The sequence below is a fragment of the Phlebotomus argentipes genome, unplaced genomic scaffold (assembly GCF_947086385.1).
Source record: "Phlebotomus argentipes unplaced genomic scaffold, Phlebotomus argentipes genome assembly scaffold_18, whole genome shotgun sequence".
In the NCBI taxonomy this organism is placed as follows: Eukaryota; Metazoa; Arthropoda; class Insecta; order Diptera; family Psychodidae; genus Phlebotomus; species Phlebotomus argentipes.
Genome location: NW_026776177.1, coordinates 11,550,708 through 11,568,832, shown reverse-complemented (window position 1 = coordinate 11,568,832; position 18,125 = coordinate 11,550,708). Strand labels below are relative to the sequence as shown.

The following is an 18,125-nucleotide window of genomic DNA, read 5'->3' as shown; positions in this document are numbered from 1 at the left end:
GAGTTTTATCTGTTGAGCATGACAGTGACCTTCAAAATGTATTACGAGTATTGATGTGCAAATTTTATGCCGTTCTGTTACTTAAATTATTTATTTTGTGTTAAGTGTAATTTTTATGGGTGTTTCTGCACAGAGTTGAATGAATGGTAGATTGAAAATGGGAATTCGTCCGCGACAAAAACATGTAATTTTGATTAGTCATATATTTTAAATAAATTAACTATCACAAAATGAGTTTTAGGGTGTCAATTTGTACGAGTGACTGTCGAGATTCTATCAGATTCTCATGTGACAAGCAAGATCTTTCACTTTCTGAGTAAATCCAACTCTGAGACGATAGAAGCCATACAATATTAGCCAGTCTTTCTTGAAATCCAATATACATACACATAATTCCATAAGAGTGACTTCAATTTAGTGTGATTTGCTACTATTTTCCATTGAATGAGGCGAATACTCATCGAGTCAATATTGGAATAAATATTTCTGAATCAGAGACATGAATGGGCGCTATTATGGAGTGAATTAGTGTGATAGACATAGTTGGAAGAGGAGAGAAAAAAAAAATCCGCACATAAAATGATGAAAAATGTTAATAAAAACCGCAATGTTTGCGGTTAGTAAGGCGTTCTAATTTTCTTGAGACACGATGAGAAGTTGATGATTAGTTTGACGGTTGGCGAGACAGAGAGAAAGAAAATGATAAATAAAAACACAATTGGCAAAGATGAATGCAGGGGAATTGAGCACTGAAACTGTATTTTTGCGAATATGATGAAGGTGAAAAAGTTAAATACATTAATTAAGCTAAATTAATTTTTCTCTCATGTTGTGACTTGAGTGCTGAGCACGCAGAAAGAGACATAAATTCATGGAGAATAACAAGAGACAATCTTTGGTCCAATAAATTAATGTGGATAAAGGACTTCCTTTGAAAGTCATGCCTTCGGGTCGGGATATCATAATTCTCGCGGCGTTAGAGCTTCTTATCCATGGAGTGAATTAAAGAAATTTCCCGGATAATGGGAGGATGAGAGAAAGAGAGTTGAACGACTTGATGCGAATTACGAGATTACGCTGTATTGCGTTCCTCATCAAAAGCCAACATGCACGGTGTGGTAGAGCTTAGCTGCTCCTTGCTTTTCTGCATCTTGTGCTGCGACTGGAGACACATTCGGTTTCAGGACAGAGTGTGTGCAAGACATTTTCAACTCTCCATTCTCCGTCTCATTCAGGTCTTTTGGTCTTTTTGCCACCCGTCTCAAGTGCTACTTAATTGCAATTGTACAAAAGTTATTAGATCAGCTCCATTTAATTGGTCTCTCTCGTGCTCATTTACAGTGTGTTTTTGTTATTGGACTGGAGTGGTAACATTAGGAAAATGCTGTCTGTAAATTTGTATTATTTGCACACTTGTTAAAAAAAAAAGAATTGTAGCACAAACACATCACATTTTAGCGAAGCTGTATGACTTTTCATCTCTCCTGCTTAGACACTAATATGGAAGTTAATTTTATTGGTAACAGAGTGAGAGAAGTCACAAATAACAATAATAACGATAATCGTAAAGATGAAGGAGAGCGAAATAGGAGAAGATGATGTTTGAAAAGGTGACACGGTCTAGAATAGTGTTTCACTTTTTCATAGTCACTCCACTTCTCCTCTTGAGTGCACTTATTTTTCTCCAACGTCTTTGACATTGTGCGTGCATGAAGCGTCACACTTTGCTTTTCTCTCGTTTTATACATATAAAGTGCCATAAAAAAATGTAGAGTCGCATACTGTGAAAATACCTTATTGACATGGTATTGCGAAATATCGTTAAATGCCAATAATGCGCACGATAATTTACAAAATTTACAATTTATCGAAGCTTCTCAAAGCGTTGAAGTTTTTATGGGGGAGCTTATGATTTATTTGGAGAAGCATCAGTCAGAAGACAGTGTTTTATGATGGCGATGTGATGCATCACTGCTAATTTATTAACACTCTGCAAATACGTGGTATTTTTTATTTGTTCAGTCGGCACTTAATCAGATGCTGGACGTGGCCTAACTCTGGACTTTGCTGCAGAATAGTTGCTCAGCATTGTTGTTAGCTCCTTTTTAGTTCGCTAAACTATCTGTTGAGCTCTGCTTCCTGATTCGTATTCTTTTGTTTTACGCAGTTGCTTATTTATTCTTCTATCTGCTACTTTATAACGATTCTTCCCTAGATTACTTTCTGTGGTAATGATCAGTCTTCATTTTCACTTGATACTATGTAATTGGTCATATCAATACTTTGTCCAACAGTCTACTTTTTCGAGTTAGGCTAATTTTATTCCCAAACACAGAAATACTTGATTATTATTCGTCCGGTTTAGTCCACAAGTTCAAAAGCAATTGGCCATTACGTCTTATTTTTCTGCCATGTAATACTTTGTGACACACTTTTAGTAAAATTTATTCCTCAGAAACGTTAAAGAGCATTTAATTTTGCTCTTATCGCATGACTTATTAATGCGATAAAGTGAATTGACAGTAGTTGGTGAAAATTAATTTTAATATGAACGCTCATGTTGAGGCCTTAATGTGTAGTTATGCACAATTTTGTGCCTCTGGTCAATTCAATTGGCGCTATTTCACGCTGCATCCTCCCCATTCTTTTTATCTCGCGCTGTAAGTAAATTTTAATGGGTTTTTAACAGCATAAAATTCCCATGAAATAAAATGCGAAATTGAGGAAGAAATTGAAGCAAGATTCGAGAACGTGCACACGTTTGCGTGTGTGTGTGATGTAAAATGGTGACAAATTGAAGTTGAAATGGTTGATTTTCAGGTTGATTTCGATACTTAAGCCTGCAATTTGTGTCAATAAATACAAAATTAGTTTTGAAGACTGAGAGTAGCAGACACACTTTTGCTCTCAATTCCCACCTCACATTCATCTTAACTTCTTCAATGTCAGTCGCGTCCCAAAAAGTCTCGAGGAAGGACATGATGGTGCAAAACTTGTACAACATGTCATCAATTGTGCGTGTGTGAATGACTAATTTTGAATCTCGTGCAATGCAGCGAGTTGTAGAGAGCGAGAGAGAGACAGAGAGACAGTTTGAATAAAACGATACATTTTTTGAACGTTGAAAGTGAAAATTATCTTGAAAATTGTTTCAAAGTCTTTTCACCTCTCATTCACCGCTAGTTTGTATATAATGTGGAATTGGCGGGATTACAGTTGATCGCTTTGCAGATTGCCAATGAGTTGAAAACGAAGGAATTGCGTTAGTCTTGAGAATATGTATATTTTTTTCATATGAAACAGATAGATAGAAGCACTCTTCTCCTATTGCCATAAAATCATAATTTATCTGCCATTTGGCATTTGGTGGTTCCGCAAATGTAAAATGGTAGCGCTCATCTCCAGTCTTTAACTTATAGTGCAGAAGATGTGGTTAAAATTAGCACACAACCATGAGGTTTCTCTCTATTCCTGTACTTATCTTTACACACTTCTCTAACTTTGGTATATCTTGCCTGGCGATTTCTTTTGTATACGTGCAAAATGAACAGGATGAAAAATAGTGTGAAGTTTTGATAAAAATACAAGTTTGATGCGGTGACTAAAATTTGCGTGAAAAAGGGAAGTTAATTTGCAATTTAAATACACTTTTCAGTGGATTTTGCTCAATTCTATGGCTTTTCTCGCAAAATGAAATGATTAAATGGTTGAAGGAGCATCAATGATAAATCAGAGTCAATGGATTATTTGGCAGTTATTCAAGCATAAGTTAGGCTTCAATGGGATTTGCGAGGTGTTAAGGTCACTTTTTTGGGTACAGAAATAAAATTCTGAAATATTGGGCTTAACTTTTTCTTATTTTGCATTCTTCTTACAGATTGTCTCGTGTGAATTGCAACAGATTGTGATCAAAAGTGTGTATTTTCAGGAAATTGGAGACAAAAATCACAATTAATACTGTCAATAAAATAATAAAGTAAATCTCGCGAGCAAACTTGAGTTGAATTTGGTGTGAAAGACACTTTTTCCCAAGATCGCGTAACATGCCAAGAGAAGAATTTACAATATTACAACTCGGTCAATGACACACGAAAATGCAATCGTAAAATTTTACAGCTCAATCTCGTGTTTATTTGCAAAAGAAGAAGTAAAAGAAGTGCCACGCAGGGTGAATGAGAAAAACGACTTTGACGATTTCCCTCGTCAATGAGGCACATCCCCTTTTTGCAGAAAAACTGCAATATATGTATGTTCAATGTGTGTAATAATAGCAATGCGAAGAGAGAATGGTAATTTGAGGCTCAGCTCTGTTTTACCTCTTTTTTCTTTCACTTGCTCTTTCACACTGGGTATTTTGTTTGATAGTCTCGCGAGATGTTTGTTGTGGCTCGTGCCACAAAATATCACATCCAGTTTTCATTCTTCATCTGCATCATCATCTCCTGGAGGCGAGCACAGCAGAATGACGATAAATGGTTTGTGTGTTTTATGTATACCACACATTATTTTGTTGATGCAGAGGAGAGTCATACTTGAAAAAAAAATTGGCACTAGGAGGGAAGATATTCCTGCAATAAATTCACGATTATTCAAACACGATGCGCCATATATAAAGTGACAAAAGACAGAGCGCTTTTCTCATGGCGTGCGTTCTCAATTGGCACTCCCCCTCTTCCTCCCAATAAATTAGATTATTCAAATTATTCGACAACTCAATTTATCACACTCTTTATCTGATGATTTCTTCTGGCAAATCCTTGAGCATATGAAAAGCACAGAAAATAAATGGAATACTTAGTGAGATTCTCATGAGATATTCTGGGAAAATACTTGTAAATAAATTTTGCCATTCAAAATCACATAAAACTGTATCTGTTGCTAATGTTGAAATCGGATTTTAGTGATTTAATGTTTGAATTCTCTCGCCAAAATATCATACAAATGGTTCAAAGGCTGATTTTCTGATTGCTTCGATGTTGCGAATTGCTGCGATTGGTTGTGCTGTAGACGAATGGGCGGAGCTTTACAGTAGGTGGAACTTATTTTGTGGGTTAGACAAAGAACTATAGTGTGATTATTTAGAAAACAAAAGGAACTTGCGATCCTCTATCTAAAAAACGTTCAATGGACAACCATATTCGTTATCGTGAATAAATGCAGACGCGGATACTCGGAAAATTTCTTTAGCTATTAATGTTTATTATAAAGAATTACGCATTGGTTTATTGCTAATGAAATTTGTTGCATTGTGAAATAAAATTAAGACGTCATGCTATGAGTAATCATCGTGATAAGAAACAAATTTGCTCATCTGCGGCGAGACGTGTTCGACTTACTGAACATCACTCAGCATCTACATAACAGTGCTGTGGTGAAAAAAGTCACGCATAAATCATGTCTAACCTTAATATGCATTGATCATCAAATTTTGTGGCATTTGCAATGTAACAGAAATACCATCCAGTATGAGAAAGAGAAACTTTGCACAGACATGAGCAAAAAAAGGCATCTCCCCTTGTGGAGGGCAAAATTCCTCTCAAGAAAACACCCGGCGCCATGTGAAGCTCAAGCCAATGATCAACTGTGTACGGTAGAAAAATATTGTACAAAAATTGTACGAGAGAAGAATAATAATAGCAATCGATTGTCGATTTATCAATCTGTCAATTTACCATCCAAACCAATAAATTAGCATACAAACTCTTTATTGCATGAATGTAATTTTTAAATATTGAAGGAGAGATGTATTGTGAAAGAGAGAAAAAAAAACCACCCAAAGTCGCAAAAAAGTGAATCTTCATCTCCATTGATTCACTTTGGCTTTCTCTGTCTTCAACTGTAGAAGTTTTGCTACAGATCAATTAATTTGTTTTAAATTGGCTCAAAGAAGCCGCCTTGTCTTCTTCATTCAATTCATATATTGAAGTAATATCGCCATAGAACCAAACCCACGTTGCATTCATTTATTCGTCTCTGGGGGTTTGTAAGGAATTGCAATGACACACAATTGGATTTGTTCAGTAAATTTTTTTGCCAATGTCAGTGAACTTGACTGAGGATTTATTATTTTATCAAAAGACAAAGTCCGCGATGATAAGTTGGCAAATGGCAGATAATTGTGGTATCATTTTGTGAATTCTGAGAAATTCCCATTCGATATTGGAATGGACAATTGAATTGTTTTGATCAATTGGGATCAAATGTTGGTGAAAGAGGGGTTGATTGCTTCTAGTGCAAAAGCAAACGAGATGGGAGTTGAGATGATGAAAAGATCAGAGACATAAAGTATCCATTACCATTAATCATTTGCCCTGACGAGAAAATTGTCATTCAAGACGGCGATATGCAGATTGCGTCAGAGAGCAATAAAAGTATATAACTTAACAATAACTATATATTCCTCGTCTTGTTCTCCAGAGAGTGTCTGCCTTCCAAGAGATTGAGCGGCGCAATGAAGGAGATTCTCGATGGTTTGGCAGTGGAGTGAAAAATTGGGGAATAATTATGACCCGAAGACCATTAATTTAATTACCAAATCGAATTGTACACTTGGCTTTATGTCAATTTTTTTTCTGTTCCAATTGAAATTTATGATTACTTTTCAGTCTGTGTGTGAAAATGAGTAAATTTCCTTCTGCAGAGAGAAGAATATTAAATATAATATGGATTATGAGTGACTGTGAGAATGGATTTCACAATGACGAAAATGTCTCTCGCTCTCTACAAGTTCAGAGCGCGGAATGGAGATGGAACACATAACCACAGTCGATGATAGTGCCATTATACAATAATATTTCCGAAATAAACTTGTGCGGAATCCACCCACCCACTCAATAATGCCAAATGCCATGAATATGTGTGAGCGTGAGTGTTGAAGAATGGAGTATCGAAAATGCTAGGCGATCGTGTGGTGATCTTCAATGCGTGAAGATGGGGAGGAAGAACACATATTGGGTATTTTATTTGTATGGCAAATTGAGAGATTTGTCAAGCGTTTAGCCAAAAAATGTGATTGGAATGAAAAATTGTTGTTGCTCTTCGCAGAATTGTGGTCTTCAGGTGGCATTTGTGAAATTCTTCACTAATTCTGACTCATTAATTGTTTAATTTGCAAAAATTCAACATTAGAGTGTATGCAATATATTTTCAGCACTTTTAGTTGAAATTTCAAATTTGTGGCATTTTGTAGAAATCAAATATTTTGATATGATTCAACAACTATGATATCTGCGTCGCAATTATTCTTTTTGCCATGTCCAATCCATATTTTTCTCCCCTGATCTGCCCAAAGTGCTAATCTAATTATTTCCTGTGTCTCTCCATCTCTTGTAGGCATGCATTGATGACAATTTGGACATGGTGGAGTTCCTGGTGGAGCACGGAGCAGATGTGAATCGTGCCGACAATGAAGGCTGGACACCTCTTCATGCCACAGCTTCCTGCGGGTAAATCACAATAATGATGTGTGGATTAGAGATGTGGAAGACAAGCATAGTGTGCTCGCGTGTGCTAAAAGGAGGAGGAAAAAAGGCAATGGAGAATAATTAAATTATGAAACATATATAGAGAGAGTTTTTAGAAAATAGGGTCACTGTGAGTTCAAGTAACGCAGAATTATTTATAGCACATGATCCGTTATAATTAGATTTTTCGATGCGAAGTCTCGTTGTCGAATGTTTAAAAATTGAAATGGTGTGTTTCGTCTCTTTCATGCGCTCTTTTCGCGCGCGCACACGCGAGAAGGCGCATGTTGAAAAATTTGGCTTTTGGCAGCTGAGCTTCATTGCCAAAAATTTCCCGCTCAATCGAGAAATTGGGGAAAAAAGTGATTTCTCTTTGACATTTTTTCTTCTCATTGTCTGATGTGATGATTTTCCTTTATCTTCTAAGAAAGTGTTGAAGAATTACAGATGAAAAACATACGCAATATGACAATTGCTTTCTATCTTGTCACTAGATTTCATGAAATTTTAGTAATTATATTGGAGTAATGCTCTGATATGTAATAACACGCTGTCTTCTTTTGCAGTTTTGTCAGCATAGCGCGGTACTTAGTTGAGAGTGGGGCGGATTTGTCACTAGTAAGCAGCGATGGTGAGCTGCCAATTGATCTGTCTACGTCCAATAGCATGGAGGATCTGCTGCAGAAGCACATTGACGAGCAGGCGATTGACTGCGAGGAGGCGCGTTCGCGTGAGGAGCGCATGATGTTGACTGATGCCAAGAAGTGGCTGCGGAGTGACGCATCTGAGGTGGATCGTCCTCATCCGCGGACGGGCGCCACGGCGCTCCACGTGGCCGCGGCCAAAGGGTACACGCGCGTCCTGAGCCTCCTGCTCGCGGGTCGAGCGAATGTGGACAAGCAGGACAACGACGGGTGGACGCCGCTGCACGCTGCGGCGCATTGGGGCCAGAAGGAGGCTGCCCAGATGCTAATCACGTCGCTGGCTGACATTGACACGAAGAACTTTGCCGGACAGACGGCGATTGATGTGGCTGATGTGACGCTGGCACGGTATTTGGATGAGATCAGGAAGAAGAAGACCAAGAGGCGACCGGGTAGCCAAACGAGGTGCTATTTTGTTGATAAGATAAAATTGTACCCTCACTGCAACATGATTTTTCTTTCACTACAGAATTCAGGACAGCATGGATGCGAACAACGAAACACCGCCCAAAGTGATTCGCGTGGAAGTGAAGCCAGAATTGAAAGATGGTAAGAATGTAATTGATTTCTCTCCTATACTTCACCTTCTCATTTTGCGAGCAGGTGATAATTGTGCTAAAGATTGATGAAGAGAGTAGATGAAGAGATGTGATAAAGTCACAGTGAGTGGATTCTGAAACTAACAAAATGATATTTAATTGAATTAATGCTGCCCCACGGCAATATGTGAAGCTCGATTCACTTTTTTGCACCGAATCGCCGAGTGTGATGATCCAAGTGATTCGGACTACACAGAATCAACTGAAAGTACAGCCTCAAGTCTCTCAGAGTCAATAGGTAAAGCATAAGAGCAGAGAATTTTGTGAAAAGCTAAAATACCGCACACACACACACAAATCAAGCAAAAGAATGTGTTGAGGAATGCGGGTGATTTTGCCTAGGGAAGGATTTTGTTGGAGGCACTTGGAAAATAGGGTGAATAATGGAAAAAAAAATCTGTGCACAGTTTATTTTAAATGTGGTGAAATGGATTCACATCTATTGATTTCCGTGTACTTTTTGTATATTTCCAAGATAAATTCCATGCAGTCACTTTCAGATACGAAACGGAATAGCTTTCAGCAACTGAGATTGAGATAAGATTTGCATAAAGTGTCTCGCAAGATTGGCCAAGTTGGAGTGTGTGTTGATGCAAAATGCCTTGTATCGCCCACCAAATGGTCTAATTTCCGGTGTTTGGCAGACAAACTGTCTTTTGTGTGGCCCAAATTGAGTGGATGAGATTTGATGTCATGCAAATTCTCAGGATGTGATTAAATCCGTTAATTTATGTGATTGTGAAGAATGACTTATTGGAAAGATTAGGAGTCATTCAATAAATTCAAATAAATGAGCAAAAATTCATCGTGTCTCGGATCAATAAATAAAATGGGTGTTATTGCAAATTAATAAATGGCAAATTTCGCACATGATATTTCATCTGAAAATGACTGTATGGGTATTATACTTGTGTGTATACATATAATGATATTTATTATAGAGAATATTTTGTACATTAATTCCCATTTAATCTATAAATAGTGTTGTCATGGTGTAAATTAAAGATGTGTATAAATTTATTCCCGCACTCAATGCAATTGATTAATATATGGTGTTGTGTCTCAACAGAGGAGAAACCGAAGGCGCCCAGTGAGCAAATTTCCAATCGTCCGGAAATTATTGAGGAGGACTCTAACACATGGCGCCGACCAGGAATTGCAGCCACTAAGGCACGAGGACAGCCTGAGAGTCCACAGAAAAATCGTGAGTATTTTTTGATTGACTTTACCATAAAAACACGATGTAATCAGACTCTTAGTCTTTGATAGACTCGACTAAGAATTGTGTTTTGTGTAGAAAAAAGGAAGTGTTGTGTTGTTTGCTGTTTTATCTTGGAGGCTTAATCAAAAAGCAAAAAGGACAAACAGCAGAAAATGTTACTTGTTAATAGTCCTGAACACATCGTGTATCACATCTATTAATACAAGTGAATTTTTCTCAATGAATTTCTTTTCTTGGCCGAGACGCGAAATTAAATGACTCCTTTTTCGGGTTGTACGACTTTTTTCAGAAGTACCAGACAAAGAGGTTCAACCATCGGACTCTGAAGTGATATTGAGACGGACGCAGAGCTTCGAGCATGATGAAAAGTATGTAAAAATTCAAGCGCAACACACCATATTTCATCATATTTTTTCTCCTTATTTTGATTGTATATATTAACAAGATTCTCATCAATCATTTTCTTCATTCTATATAAAAAGGAAGATCAGAGCACAAAAATAATTTCATGTGCTTTTTCTCAGTATTAATAGATATCTTAATCAATGTTTAACTCAAAATCACATCTTAAAACAGGCAAAATGTGGCAAATTACTGAGACACAATCATTCTATTGAATTTTTGCTGCAAATTGACTTTTTTCCCTTTCAGTGTTAGAATATTTAATGATGAAAGTGTGTTTATTGCAAAATTATGTGTTTATGTTCGAATGTGTACGTTTTTTCTCTCCCTGTGAGCTCTTAAGCAGCTGCTGTACTTTTTATTTATTGCTAACTGTCTTATGCTGTCGTCCTGACATTCTCTCAACTGTAGATTTTATCAAAAATATCGAGAACTTCGTGCAAGAATCAAAGCAAATTCCTATCCGGTCCTTCCGGTAACGCCGACCACGGGCGTTGGCGGGAATGGACCAAAGACGGGCGGTGTGGAAGGCGGAGGCGGCGGAGATTGTGGAGGAAAGCCAGGAGTGGTAGTAAATACATACTCTGTGCAACGATCAGCTTCACTCAAAGATTACAAACAAATAAGGTATCGCCAGACGATAAATCTCCAGCATATTCACAAAAGAAAAGAAAAAAAAGTCCTCGTGAGAAGAACACAAAAATATACAAATTTCTTACACTTGTGGCTTGCCTATCGTTTAATATTTGTAACTGCATGCATTTATTGACTTGCAATTTAATTTGCTGAATTCACATTGAGAAAATCATTCATCAATTTTAATTTTTGTCCTCCAGTAGAGTCATGAGAATCAAATTGAATAACAGAATTGGCTGAATTACATTTCGCTAATATTATTGTTTCTGTGTTGCAATAGGAAAAATCCAGTGTCTCCACCGCAGAGCCCAACGACTCAGACATCAACAACTGCAAGTTCTGCGCCAGTTCGAAGGTGATTATGAAGTTTTATTAGTTACTCATTAAGGTCGATTCTCAAGAAAGTTTCCAAATTGTGACAATCTATAGGAATGAGGAGGAGAATGTGGCATCAGGAGTCGAACAGACTAACAGTAATGCACAATCAAATCAGCAAACAACCAATAAATTGTCGCCGGGGAATATTTTCAAGAACTTCTTCAAGTGGGTTTTTGCCTGAATGCATTACGGGATATCTTCTATGATATAATCTTATTAATACTCTTTCCAAGCGAGTGTGTTTTTCTCTACTCACCGAATTGACAATATGAATGTTGCGTGGCTTTTTTGGGGGAATTTTTCCCCAAACTCTCCTCTGATTGTTTGCACACATCTATTTGGATGATTACTATAAGTGTCGTGACTTTTTAGGTCATTTGTGCCGCCAACCAGAGATGAAGAAAGCGAAACGCAGCGAAAAGCTCATGCCAAACGTGTTCGGGAGACAAGAAGATCCACTCAAGGGGTGACTCTTGATGAGATAAAGAGCGCCGAGGAGCTTGTGAAGAAGAAGAACCTCAACAACAACAATACGAGTGCGAATGTGAGTATTGTTCAGAGGCAATAGTACGATAATCTCTCTTGAAAAGTCAACAGAAGAGTTGATAAATTGAAAAAAAATTGGCTAATGAGAATGTGAGAGAGTTTGGTTTTGGGTATGCTTGGGCAAAGGGCTTCTTATTTGACTTGTCAAAAAATTGCCTCCCCATTTTTGCTAATCATTGAGTTGAATTTCTCCTTTTTATTGTGGATAATTTAATTATTCGCTTTGACGAAGGTGCGCGCGCTTCTTGTCTTTGCCCAAGCTCGCAAGTATAGATTTTCTGTTATTAAAATTCTTTTTCACTTTATATATTTTCCAGGATAAATTAGACTTCTTTGCATTACACTTTCTTGAAACTAATCTATCCCGATGTTCATTCGTGGAGAAATGTGATTAAGAGATGGGTGTAAAATGTAAAAGTTTCATATTTTATTCCTTCATGAAATTGGTTTACAATGTTTGTTCCTTTGTTGTGTTGTCACTCGTTTTGGCACTAATGCAATTTTAATAGAGAAATATTTGAATGACGAGTGATATTCAAAAAATGTTCCTCTTCATGAGAATACCTTCATCGAAGCGAATAATTTGCGTGTTGTTCATAGTTTTTTGACTCTCTCATCTGTATTACAAACAGACAAAGACCACGATAAAGTGTACATTTTATAAATGGGATTTTGAGAAGAGCTCTCGCAAGGCTTTAATCTTAAAATCTCATCTCACAATTTTATATTACAAATCATTGTCATTTGTAATTGTTTTATTTTGTATCTTTGAAAACCATCCCTGAACCATTCTGTTCTGTTATTCTTAACCCAATGTCGACAGAATGAGAATCCAGCGTCTGTTGCGTCAAATGATAGAGTTCCTGCTGGATCTGGCGAGCAGAAGCCGAGTGGTCAGGCAACTGCGGATGCCCAGATCAAGCCGAATGTGGCAGCTGGTGACGGGGCGGCGGCGAAGGAGCCAGAAGAGACTATCACGGCATCGTACACTCTGACAGCCCCACAGGCGTCGGCTGCTAAGCGTGATAATAATGATAAAGTTGTTGCCTCGTACACCATCTCACCACCGCCGGTGGCGTCAACTGCCAATGATGTGACATTCAAAGCGTCGATACCCTCGCGTGATGACGAGGCGCGCACCAGCGGCGATGGCAAGGGTGGAGGCACAACAATATCGGCGACCATCAATGTGCCTAGTAGCAACAAAAAGACTGATTTGGAGGAAGTAGTGAGAACAGCATCACCGACTGTGAAGAGTAGTTTTAGATTTGACAAATTGGCGTCGGAGCGAAAGGCGATGGAGGAGGCGGAACAGGCGGAGCAGCCGCCAGAGAGGACGCCGCGGTACAAGAGATCCCTCTTTGATATGGACAATGCCAGCTCGCTGTCGCTGGCGGAGAAGCTCCGCAATGAGGCCAACAAATACTCAGAGGCTAGTCGTGCCACTGTCATCTCGGGCCCCGGACAGTCGGCTGAGGTGACGGAGAGCAAAGGTGATCCACCACCACAGCAGCCTGCCACTCCCGACAGGCGTCCCTCGTGGCGACTCAAGGTTGACACTGGCAGCAAGGTAAAATCTTCCTGTTTCATCTCCAACTTATCCTACGTTCCTGCATGTGCTTTGCTAACTCTTATTACGTGTCGATGTCTCTTGGGGAGCTTACACAATCTATGAGATTTCCGGGAACTAATTATTGTCTCTTTCATGTCTTCTGCACAGTTCAAATTGGAGGAAGTGACGAGTGAAACTCCAGTGACCACAACGGGAAGCAGTCCAACAGGCACAGTGGTGTCCAGTTTGAGTGTCCAGCGACGACCAAATAGCATTATCAGTGGATCAACTGCCACGACAACCACCACAGTGACCCTTAATCCGAGGCCCGTGTCAGTGCCTCTGTTGCCCAGTTCAGCGGCTGTTCTCGAGACTCAGCAGAATGATCGATCTCCGTCGAAGGGAGACGCAGATTCGCTGGTGCGACGATTCAAGAATAGTGATGATAAAGGTGAGAAATGTCACACCGACAAAGACGAGTGGCAATTTTAAACGCATGCCCTTTTCTTACTGCAGAAAATGATAAAGAGAATGATAGTCGCACCACCGTTCAAGCAACTCAGGCGGTTATTCAGCGAAGGAGGCGTCCCAAGAGGCGATCCACAGGCGTCGTGCACGTTGACATGGACGTGAGTATATAGGAATAGTTTCTAATGTTAGATTATCACTGATCCCACATCATCTTCCGCAGGAAATTGATGCAGAGCGTCAAGAGTCACCAGTTGACGGTGATGACAAAGAGGTGAGTAATGTATTGTGTGTAAAATTAAACTCGACTCCCCCTCAATAGACATACATAATGCGGAATGTTCTAGATAGAAGGAGGAAGAGACGGAAAGCGGGAGTGCGAATGACTGGGAAGAATGAGGAAAATGTGGAAAATTGTTTTGGTAGAAATTCTCTCGCGCAATGATGGAGTAATTTTCATACAATCATGTGTTTATTTTTACGTGGATCGCGTGCCAAAAGGCCCTACGTCAACGCATGATATTTATTTTTGGACGCGAATCCCGCTTGTAAACTGCAAATGTTTATACATGTTGGGAAAGATGAAGGGATTTTAATGGTTACTTCAATGCAATCATGCAGAGATTTTTCTTTCTTTATATCTGTAGTTTTCTATCTAAAAATGCGAAAGATTTGTAGCAATATGATTTGAACAAATTTAGGTCACAAAAAGCAACTAAAATATTTTTGATATTAGTATTTTGATTGAAAATTCCAAATTATGTGGGAACAGAGATGAATAGTTTCTCGATGTTTAAACAAAATTTCATGTAATATCTAACTAGCAATTGTTGGTATCAAATTTATCTAAAGTAACGACGTTCCTATGAATATTTAGTGCTACTGAAGATGCTTACTTTAATTTTGAATAATACACCTGAATTTTAAGTGATTAATTACACACTCAACACAACAAAAGCATTGGTGAGAAGTATAATTGCTCTCCTGCGTTGAAATCACGAAATTTGCGTCATGATCATGAGGAGCAAATGATCTTGCTCTAGACACAAAACTGTCGGCGTGCATATGAAAGGAGTTGAGATTTGTGTTTTAAATGTCGCACCTCAATTAAATGTAATTTATTGGAGTTGGTTGTGGCAGAGCGTGTGAAAAATGATTTTTTGGCAAAATCACTGATGCAAGCGACACACGACGGAGTATTAGGAAAAAATGCGAGGAACATCACGAGAGGGTGTGATTGATTGTGTGCAATAAAGTATGGGTGAGAGACAGTTTCCTCAATCCCACGGGATTTTCGGGAAATGTGTGATCATGTAAATCATAATTGTGATGGTGAAATTTACTTGTAAAACTATTTATACGGTGTGGGTCAATTTTTACGAGAAAGAAACTGTCGCGAACGCAAGTGTATGTAAAATTGAGTCGAGGTTATTGGGATTTATAAATATTTTATGAGGTTAATAGAACATAAAAGGCAAAACGAAAATAAAGAACAGGTGATCAGTGGTCTCAAAATAATACATTCTATTAAAAAAAGTGGTTTTTTTTTGGTCAGATTTTCATGTGATCTTCTCGCTTGAGTGATATTTAGTTATTGTGCTATTGTTGAAAATGGCTGTATCTCATTTAATTTGCAATCTTTGGCAGAGAAATTGTATACAAAAGAACACCACACATTTACTAAGGAAAGTATAATTTGCAGTTAGATTTGTGATGTGGTTTTCACACCATTTCCCAGCGCGATCGCGATCATTGGGCGGTGAAAGTCTTTGGCGGAAAATTGACTTATGATGTGAGGGTAATTTATTTTTAGGTGAAATTCTCATTTATTGTGTCAAGTGATGCCTCTATTTTGGGCAGAAATGAATCTCTCTTGCAATGTGTCGAGATAATAGCTTGAATTAGGAGAGTATTTAACGATGAATTCCGTGTGTGAAATACACTGTCTCCTCGCAGTTGTGCTTTGTATCCCAAGGCGAGACGCGCTGGGGGAGTTGACAACGCCAAGAACATGCGGAGAGTGAAGAAAGTTCACTCTTTTCTTGTGAATCTTGATGATGGGATGACGTCAAGGTGTGGGCGTTGGTGGTGAGCCATTAGAGAGATTTTCCCGCTGAATGATTTGTCCATTTTACACACATACTGCGAACATTTTCACGGGCGGCTTGTTTATTCACCTCAATTCGGCCGAAAAATTGATCACGAGATGAAAAACTTAGAATAGAACAGATGCTTGAGTATTTCAATGGAGACATTAAAGTAAATTTTTCACACTGGTAGTAATAAATTTTCACGGTATTGCGTTGCAAAATTCCAATAAATTCACAGGAACTCTGAGAAAATGTATCGTGTGACAAATAAATTTCAAAATTCATCCTTCAACACACTTTTCGCACTATCAATCTCCGCTGTGAAGTGGTGTGGAAAATTTTACTCTGCACTAATGTGCAATTACCACGCAAGATCACCCTGTCTTTTCCACACAACACGATCGAAACGATCGCATCTTGAGATGTGAGTGTCTCACATGTGAGAAGGAAGGCTTTTGTGTGCGAAATGCGAGGCTTTTCATCAGTTTTTCACACAAAATTCGCCTCAGTCGTCTTTCGATCTCTTGTGTGAGCATTTCGCGTGATCGTGAAGAGATCAATATTTTCTGGTGAAAGGATTTCATTTGAAAACAAAGAACTTTGCAAAATTCATTGAAAGAGAAAGAGGGAGAGAGGAAAAGGTGGAGGAAAAATTGTGATAAATTCCTTTATTTCTGTCAAAGGAAAACGATCTTCGAAGTGTTGACGTGAGAAAAACAGCGTTTTCAAACATTACAGACTAAAACTCCTTTTATGGTGTGGAATTAAATGATTTATGAACTGAAGTATAAGTTATTTTGACTATAAATGGAAATGAAACTGGTTTTAATGCCACATGTTTTCATCATTTTGAAATTTGTAAAGTATTTGGCGATCATTTAATCCAATCTCAGCCATTTTTTTTTAGCTCTCAGAGTAAATAAACTTTCGTGCTGAGAAAGTGTGATTCATTTTATCCAGGGTCAAAGAAACTATAAAAAGATTTTTTTTATTATTTAAATAGTGTTCAAGTTGAATGATCAACGATCAATTGGGATTCCTCACCTTTCGACTGGGCAATAATTGAGGAAGTGTCTTTCTCTCTGACTATCCTCGTCTTTTTTGCCTCCTCCTTTGCCTCTCACTCATTAGAAAATTTCTATATTTATACCTCACAGCGAGTGAGAGAAAAGGAAAAATCTTTGTTTCGGTGTGAATTCCGTGATCTTGTCTTCTAATGCGCACACAATGTGGACATGAGTGAAAACGTTATATTTGTGAAAATATAGAGGTTTTCTCGGGTTTGCCAAAAAATACACAGAATCGCGTTGTGTGTTTTTAAGTGTCAATATCAAAAGTGTTTATTTACACTATAAGACATGTCTTTTCGAGTTTCACGTTCGCGAAATATTGAGCCAGCGCTCACCAGGCGCAGGTCCTTGTCCCAGTCTCGCCTAGAGAGCTCAGCACCGTCGTCCTCGTGGTCAAATCGGCCACTGAGTGGAACATACTATGGCGGGAATACCGTGGCGAATCTGAGGAATCAGTATCAGAGCAAGTACGGCTCCAAAGAGTCCCTCTACAGTCCGACGTCGAGGAAGAGCTTCTTCTCCGGCTCTAATGGATACGGACAGTACTCAAACGGGAGTGATTCGCGATACGGAAGCAACAGCAATCTGTACAACAGCTCATATTCTGATCGATACGTCAGTCCGTATTCGAACTACGACAATGGCGTGACAACAGCTGGACTTAGTTTGTCACTGGGAACGTCTGGAAGGAGTTCTTATGGACACAATGGGAGCTGGAAGAGGGACTACACTCCGTCCAGGAGCAACAATCTCATCTCAAGCAGCAACCTGAGTGGATCAAATACAAGCCTCAATTCATATGCCTGTGGCAATGGATCGTCCAGTATTAGTAGAAGTCAATCGTTCAGGGATGCTGATAGGTCGAGTCGCAGTCGAACACGAAACCGAGGATCAGCCTCGGTGCGATCTATAAGTGCGTCGTCTGAGAAGAGCGAAGGATACGAAGTAATTTGACCAAAGGGAAAAGCTTTACAATTCTCTTAAAGCAAGAAATT

The 18,125-nt window shown here is 38.7% G+C and overlaps 1 protein-coding gene across 11 annotated transcripts in view; it reads left to right on the top strand.

The window, feature by feature from the left end:
- Window positions 1–18,125, top strand: part of LOC132260874 (protein phosphatase 1 regulatory subunit 12B-like) — a 28,640-nt gene that overhangs the window by 6,286 nt on the left and 4,229 nt on the right. For 2 of the 11 annotated variants that reach the window (XR_009468376.1, XM_059759261.1), the window contains exons 2-15: window positions 7,333–7,445; window positions 8,030–8,572; window positions 8,637–8,716; window positions 8,900–9,004; window positions 9,836–9,970; window positions 10,278–10,356; window positions 10,802–11,017; window positions 11,307–11,381; window positions 11,456–11,569; window positions 11,777–11,948; window positions 12,774–13,520; window positions 13,671–13,953; window positions 14,019–14,131; window positions 14,194–14,244. Coding sequence is in view for 3 of the 11 variants with exons in the window: in XM_059759261.1 (XP_059615244.1) it covers window positions 7,333–7,445; window positions 8,030–8,572; window positions 8,637–8,716; window positions 8,900–9,004; window positions 9,836–9,970; window positions 10,278–10,356; window positions 10,802–11,017; window positions 11,307–11,381; window positions 11,456–11,569; window positions 11,777–11,948; window positions 12,774–13,520; window positions 13,671–13,953; window positions 14,019–14,131; window positions 14,194–14,244 (2,826 nt within the window). In the remaining 8 variants the exon portion in view is untranslated. Of the gene's footprint in view, window positions 1–7,332; window positions 7,446–8,029; window positions 8,573–8,636; window positions 8,717–8,899; window positions 9,005–9,835; window positions 9,971–10,277; window positions 10,357–10,801; window positions 11,018–11,306; window positions 11,382–11,455; window positions 11,570–11,776; window positions 11,949–12,267; window positions 12,703–12,773; window positions 13,521–13,670; window positions 13,954–14,018; window positions 14,132–14,193; window positions 14,245–17,168; window positions 18,076–18,125 lie in introns of those variants that run through there. The other 9 variants (XR_009468377.1, XR_009468378.1, XR_009468380.1 and 6 more) reach the window with 9 other exon arrangements.